Source organism: Athene noctua, chromosome 22 (genome assembly GCF_965140245.1).
Source record: "Athene noctua chromosome 22, bAthNoc1.hap1.1, whole genome shotgun sequence".
NCBI classification, from domain to species: domain Eukaryota; kingdom Metazoa; phylum Chordata; class Aves; order Strigiformes; family Strigidae; genus Athene; species Athene noctua.
Genome location: NC_134058.1, coordinates 4,932,796 through 4,940,498, shown reverse-complemented (window position 1 = coordinate 4,940,498; position 7,703 = coordinate 4,932,796). Strand labels below are relative to the sequence as shown.

At 43.7% G+C, this 7,703-nt stretch overlaps 1 protein-coding gene across 1 annotated transcript in view; it reads right to left on the bottom strand.

Moving 5' to 3' along the window:
* Positions 1 to 1,805: 1,805 nt before the first annotated feature.
* Positions 1,806 to 7,703, bottom strand: part of PIK3CD (phosphatidylinositol-4,5-bisphosphate 3-kinase catalytic subunit delta) — a 30,195-nt gene continuing 24,297 nt past the window's right edge. Inside the window, exons 21-24 of the mRNA XM_074925038.1 lie at positions 6,962 to 7,085; positions 5,194 to 5,339; positions 4,813 to 4,945; positions 1,806 to 4,243 (exon numbers count right to left, since the gene is read on the bottom strand). Coding sequence (XP_074781139.1) covers positions 4,106 to 4,243; positions 4,813 to 4,945; positions 5,194 to 5,339; positions 6,962 to 7,085 — 541 coding nt within the window. The 3' untranslated portion in view covers positions 1,806 to 4,105. The remainder of the gene's footprint in view (positions 4,244 to 4,812; positions 4,946 to 5,193; positions 5,340 to 6,961; positions 7,086 to 7,703) is intronic.

Below are 7,703 nucleotides of genomic sequence, written 5' to 3'. Positions count from 1 at the left end.
GGGAACGCTACCCCCAACAACAGCTGCAGGTACGAACTGCTGCGAGTCTGCAAAGCAAGCACCTAAGCGTGACTGAGGAGTCTGCCAGGTGAGGCTGCCCTGCAGGATCCTGCACTGCCACTTTGTGACAGTGTGAGTGTGCTGCTCTTACGTTTACAGAATTGTATTTTCCTCTCCACAAGAACATACAAACTGCTGATGAGGTTGCTGGTGTTTCAGTGCATGTAGCCTGGTATTTTTGCATACTGTGTACTCCATAAATTAGTTTAATGAGGAAGGAACTAGCAATATTTTATCCTTTAAAGCAGAGCAAAGTTGTGTGGCCACAGGGAAGTCTGCAAGCAAACAGAAGGTGTGCATACCACCCCAAGGGAGGGAACATGGAGAGGTTGCAAATGTCTGCCTCTCCCTGCTGCGGAGCAGTGACTCAGATGGGTGCAGTGCTGTGTTTTCACTGTCTGATTAGCATTCAGAGAGCTCTAAATCCTGCAGTATTTTCTTCTACTATCAGAACAGCTTAAAGCTTGAGCGTTGGGCTTCTTTTTCCCTTTTCAGTATTTCAGCAGGATCCCTGCCAACCTCACTTTATTCCATGCTTGTGACAAATTTTCTATATATTCCATTAAGCTTGGGTGCAAAAATCCTTGAAGAATTACAGAAGATGGCATCAAACTTAAGAGTGGTGAAACCCTCTAAAACAATCATCCCAGAGGGCTGATGCACAAACAAGGTGTTTATCAGACATCGATTGTGCGCATTACTCATGAATATTAACTGAGAAGTAGCATCATGTGACCTGTTTTTCTTGGGGGAATAAAGTAAAGCAAAGCACACAGATGTGCTGTCAGTTGTAGTAATCTGCTGCCCCATGGAAACTTCAGCATTTGTCCAAGTCCTTATGGTAATGGATTTTTTTTTTTCCAATTGGATGTGAGAGATACAAACATCTTCCTACTCCTAATGTAAATTGTGACACCTAGCACCCTCTGAGTTGTGAACTTGAGGCTATATAGTCTGGCACAGGAAAGGAAAATTATCCTTGTAATAATTTTAAACAGCTTAGAGTCTGATGGTTTACTCTCCTATTTGTTGACTGGTTCAGTTTCATAATACTGTACTTCTAATTACAAATATGGATTCACTGTTTTAAGGTTTTATTTGAAACCTGAGACCACGAATGCTGTTCAGCTCAAGTAAAACAGTGAGTAATATTCTAGACTCAGGAGAACCACATCAGTGCAGTAATTGATAGCACCTTGCTGAGAGCTCATCCTTCACAGAGGACAATACTCAAGACTACAGGGAGTTTCTTTTAGTCTGATCTCTAGAAGCAGCAGCAGTTCTAGAGTGCTGCCTCCAGTCGAGATGGTGTTTTGTTTCCTGCAGGTCAGTTTGTTCCCATTTACACACTGCTGTTTCCCTAGTGTCAGATGCAGTTACCAGGAGACATGGAGCTAGTGTTCAGCTCCAGCTAAGGGGGGGTCTGTCACAGAGGAAGTACAGCTGGAACAATTACTTGCTGCAAACACACCTTCAGTACTACTAGTATTAAACAATATGCTGGGGAACTGTTACAGAGGATTGTGTTAAGTTATTAATTTGGGTCACTTGGAAGGGTAAGTAGGTGCCATTCTATCCTGAAATGTTCTGGCCATTTCTCAGTCCCACACAGTATTGTTTGAAAGGTGTAGAAAAAGGGGATCTCCAAGGGGTATATAAAGTTAAAATGAGTTGTCTTCTATGTAACTGCTTCTTCTATGAGAGGCAACCTGGTTTATATTAATATATACAAAACAGTATAGAATAGACTTCATAGCATAACATCTTTTATGAAAAGAAATAATAAGTACTTTAAATCAGAATTTAAATTAGCAACAGCGTAACACTACATCACAATCCACTAGTATCTATGTGTTTATGTAAAGGTAATGAGGGAAGGGTTTATTAAAGGTGTTTCATACTCCATTCACTGACCAAACCTAGTATTACCTACTACATTTCTACTTGGGGTAGAAGTTACTTTTTTAAGGCAGTGTTAACTATGCAGCTGATGAAGAACAAATATATTTGAACTTGTCTTCTTAAAAAAAAGTGGACTTAAACAGCCAGTATAGGGCAGCATTTTTTAAGTTTTGAAGTACAGGGTTACCTCATTCTAAATCATTAAAAAGCTGAAAGAATGTATTGTACCTATGTGCTGGATGCAAAAATACCATCAAGTCAAATTTATCCCATGCCAGGGAAGATTTATTAAGAATTAACAGGCCAGTTCAGTCTCTGTCCTAAACTTGCTGGTTTTGTAGGAATTTTAAACCAGTGAAAGCTAAATTTACAGGAGAGAGTAGTCTATCATTTGACAATGTGTTGCTTGAGGAACAGAATCTGAAACACCTGTATTTTTTTCCCTACATAAGTAAGAGGAAGTAAAAGAGTTTAAAAAAACACTTATGCAAGTGAAAGAAAATTGCTCAACCTAGTTCTGGGCAACCAAATTCAGCTTCAGGGTTGACTTGAAAGTTAGACCATGCTATTCCTCAAAAGGCAGGAAAGCCAGCACCTCCATAGGAGCCTGATGTGGGGAACATGGGAAATGGAAGGAAGCACCCCAGGGGCAGGGAAGTACCCCCACTGTTCCCCCCATGCTCCAGCACAACCCCGAGGCCCTGAGGGGCAGCAGCAGCTCCTGCTCATCTGTTCCTGTGCAACACCAGTGCCCAGCACTGCCCCCGGGTGAGGACTCCAGCCAGAGACAGCAATGGGACACAGGAGCAGAAAGATGTTGTTGGTTACAGCACCTTGTGGGAGATGGGACAGATCCTGCTTGGGAGGAGCCAGCCAGCAGAGGACAGGCGCAGAGCCTGGCCTGATTTAGGTCCCAGCGTGGCTGACCAGGGCTTGCTCTCGGGCTGAACCCCCATACAGACACACCGTCTCCACCCCAGCCCTAACAACAGACGAGGAGTCGTGTGCCACGGTTTAAAGAAGGAAGATGGAATAAATTTGTAAGAAGATGAGAACTGACATGCAACTTAAGAGTGTTTCAGTGTTAAACCCACTCATCTGGCACTCCTCTCTCCTTCCACAGGCAGGCAGACTGGCCAAATAACTCCGGCACAGAACGGCACCATCTGTCCCAGCTGACACCGGGGTACAGAGTTGTATCCCAGCGCTTACGTAGGTGTGGGCCAGGGCCCTGCACGCGCCTGGTACAGGGAAACCAGGTGGCAAAGCAGCTCCAACATACCCCAGCAGGAGGGACGTGTAGCAACCACCCTTACGTGCCAATTTTGAAAATGCAATCTTGCTGTTTTCAGGCTTAAAACCAGAATAAACGCAGCAACCCAGGAACTGCTTGAGGCTCGGCTAAGTTAGGAAAGCAAACAAAACCACCTAACCCCCTGGCCAGTCCAAGCCTGCTCCTGTGGCATCAGTTTTTTGACAGCAATAGCTGGGTTCCAGCTCAGTTTCAGAACACCATGGGCCTCTGTAGTAGAGACAAAGTAACACGACAGCATGGATATTTTTATCTGATCACAACACAGACTAAAACAATTTGTCCAAGTCCGCTTCAGTGCTGATTAAAGCTGACCTACCTTGGTGTACACTGAAACAGGGTAGGAGTGATCACATGGTGAAGTTAATGCCTTTGAGCTGTAATGGTGGGAACCTAGAAGATGGGCTATTGAATGATTGCTACAGGGATAGTAGGTTCTCAGTGTTCAGCTAGATCTTCAAGAAAATAGAAATATACACATTAACACACTGAAAGGATGTTACAACTGCCTGAACTCTTCCATCAGAAGATGTATTTGAAGCTTAACAAGTTCTTAAGGTACAGTACATCTACCTACCTTTCACTGTATGCAGTAATTTTATTGCCTCACGCCTCTCCCTTGTCCCCCAAAAGATCTACAGCAGACACAATTTTGTGGCTGATGACAGTCCAACAATTTTTCAGTCATGCAGAAATGTCTGATCTCAAGGAACGCAGGTGGGGGATCTTCAACATGGCAACATTCATCAGTCTTTAAAAACCTGTCTACAATTGCTGGACTCAGTGCAGGTATTACATTCTCTCCGAGCAAGTGTGCAGGCTGATGTTGCTCTACTGTCTGTTATCTTTGGATACGTTGTGTGCCAGCCAGTTCACTTTGGTTTTCCAGCTCTCTCGCAGGGCTTCGTTAAACTTTAGTCTGAAGTGCTTCAGTGCCTCCTCGTCTGTTTTCCCAAGAGCTAGGGAATCCTGAAGGTAAGAGGCAGAAATTGGTGTAGCCTCACTGCAAGTGCAACTGAACAAGGAACTGCTCAACTACAATGACGTTTGCTCACTAAGAAATTGCTCTGTTGAAAGGAGCACTGAGTAAGGAATGAGTAGCCATTAATTGTTTTTAATAGTTACCATAGTTGCAGGAGAGTTTGTTTTGTTCTGATAAATACCTGCATCCTACTCTTACACTAGGCATAGGGAAACAGGTTTTTCAGTGCTCTTGTACAAAGCCACTGTCTTTCAGCTGGCCAGGGCTAGGTGGTTGTAATTTAAGAGGCAAGCTGGGACCAGGAAATGCTACACAACCAAGGAGCTCTGTCTCTGTCCCTGCAAGCTGGTTCTACAAGGTACCTGCTGCCTTTGTGCAGAAGAATCATTTCCTGAGTGCCAGTACCTGGCATTTCTGATGTCCTGCATGTGAATGTCTACTCATGAAATTTGGAGCTTATTTGCTTCTAAGAATATGCCCTTCCACACTGAACTCCTCCTCACTGAGCTACAAAATCAGGTATCTGGTTTTCACCGTATCTGGTTAAATATCTTACCTTTAGGTACTGAATGTCTTTAGAGCAGCTGAGTTCTGGCAGGCCAGCAGCTTTCATCAGTGCAAACAAATGCAGGAAGAGAAGACCATGGCGCCTCAGAATCATATAGGCTTTTTCACAATAACCCCTGAATCTGTTCAGAAAGGAAGATGAGGCAAAGGAATGAAGACTGTAGGCTATACCATTTTATAAAACAAGACTATGGATTAGTCTGGACCCTGCTGTCTGCATTGATGACTACCAAGCTCTTTCACCTTCTCTAACAGGTAGATAATTTATTTACTTTCATGTGTATAGACAGCTATAGGCTACATATCATTGGTGAAAATCTGAAAACGCAGAGCTTAAAAAGCTCAAGTCAAGTTTACTGCTAAAACTTACCTTTCAAACTTCTCATTGTTGTTAGTTTTTCCTTGCTGGATGACATGCACAAAGTCGTAGGTTAAGATGAAAGGAACTCGTTCCCTATTAATACCAAATTTAGTCTTGAAGTTCCCCAAGAAGTGGCCAAAATCAATATGGAACAGCTGAAAATGAGGAAGAAAAAAAAAGTTGGTTTTAGAATAGTATCTATTCTAGCTGATTTGGTGTTCAGTTCCCTTGACAGTACCGTATTCAAAAGACACTGACCATAGGTTTTTGGGAGGGAGAAAATGACCCTCCCATGGCACTCCTTTGGGAAGAGAGACAATATTTACTTGCCAAGATATTCTCTAGTGCAAGCAGATGCTGGGTACGACAGACAAGGTACTTTCCTCTTCAATGCCTGGTATATCTGAAGAAATTTCTGTTTTTCATAAAGCCTTAGTGTGTCACTAGCAGGAACAGAAAGAGAACTAAAATGGGCACCCTACCAGTTCAGGCTGCAGTCCCAACCTGTAGAAAGATGATGCTCTGAAGTTGCTACAAAATATTATTTGCTCAGGTAAGGCTATTTTTTTCCTCTCTCCTTTTTTATTTTTTTTTTTTAAATACCAAGCCCAGCGCAGTTGTTGCACCACTAGTGGAAAGGAGGCGGGGACGCTGTGCAAACCCCGAGGCTGTACCGCAGGGCATCAGCTCCCCCAAGTGGACAAAGAACTGAGTAGCCTCTGCTCTGCAGGACAGTTCTGTGAGCTCCCCACCCAGCATTTTTTTTATGAGCAAAGGCTGTCCTAGATAAGGGCTGCTGCTAGTCACAGCCCGGGGAGGGACCTCAGTGTCCTGTTAGCAAGTGACACAGTGTCTCTGTCCCTGCTGTGACGCCAAAACAAAGGCACTACCACGCTGCTTTGACCACAACTGCTCAACTTACAGGAATAACGTGTGGAGGAATGGGATGCCACACCAAAAGAGTGCAGGCAGGCAGTTGCATGTACTTGAGTCTCAAAACATCAGCAGCTGTTTCTTACTTTCAAATACTAACTAACTAGCTGACTTTACTGGGCATGCAGGAGACTTGCCTTGCACCACCTAGCACAGGGTTGGTTTAGCCTTTGTAGATAGATACCTTAGACTTCCCCCTTTACCAAAATATCACTGATACAGTTCAGCACGTGTTCTGTTAACAAAGGGATTTTCTTCTCCCTAGTTTTGGTTTATCTTCCAAACAGTGTATGAGAAGTTATAATCTCCAGTGGCTACTCTTGTGGAAAAGTAAAGGAATTGGTACAGGTATCGATGTGAAGTTAAAACCATGCTGGTCACTTGCATTCATTGAAAAACAAACCAACCACCTTTTTTGTGTGAGGAAAATTATAAATTTATCAGCTTGGGTAAGTAACAGAGTATCTTACCTAGCAACTACAAGCAATTTGGGACTCTGCTGAAGCCAAGTAAGTCTTCAGACTGATAAGTCCAGTGCTTGAGTTTCCATCTGCAGACAATTTTAGGTCTGAGAGGTATGAATTGCTCCACTGTAATTTCAAAGTGTGTATTAACAGCGGCAGCTGACGGCAGTGATGCTTACAGAACTGTAATTCAAATTATAAAACTGTATTTACCCTCTTAACGATAGAAGCTATTGAGAATATTTGTCCAGTCTGCCTCTGGGCTGGAAGGTGAGGTACATTCCTCAGCAGGAGGATTGCACTGGGATGTATCTGTCCATTGCTAAGCAGCATTCATGCCCCTCTTCCAGTACCCCAACAGCAGCAGTGAGTCCCCATACCTGTCCAGTTTCCCGGATCATGATGTTATCACTGTGCCGGTCACCAATCCCCAGCACATACGTTGCCACACAGTACCCAGCACAGGAAAGAGTGAACTCCTCTATAGCTTGTTCCAATGCGTCACTAAAGAGGGTAAGAAAAAAGATTGCAAGAAAATTCAAATACTTTGAACACCAGTACTTCATCCTGGGAAAGTTGTTTTTACAGCTTCCCCACTGCAGGCTTGCATGAAGGGAATCACATTTGAAGTTCTGTAGTGCTCTCCAGAGGCAGTACTCCATCCCTGCAGCACAAAAACTACAACTGTAATGGGAGAGGTTGGGATAAGGTTGTGTCCACAGTCTCAATAAAAATGGTTTAGTCTCAACTAAATTAATTCATTTCAAGCTCTCCACAAATCCAAAAGACAAAGTGGGCTCCTAGACTGATTCCTGTTGGTGCCTGCTACATCACCATAGCACTGATGTATTGCTGCTGTTTCTCTACCTAATAAAACCCCACACCACAAGGCTTTTGTGCCACTTTCCTTCTTCACCTTCCAGTTCTGGTATTACTCCTTCTGCCCCTTCTCCAGCTGCCACTGTGCTATCTGTCTCAGGACAAAGTAATGGGACCAAGGGGAAGACTGAGGTTTGGATCGAGCCTGGGGACAGTGCTACCCTTAAGCTATCAAAGAAGTTTGCACACAGTAACCCAGATGTCTCCATTTCTGCTCAAGACACAGATCCACACGACACCTTC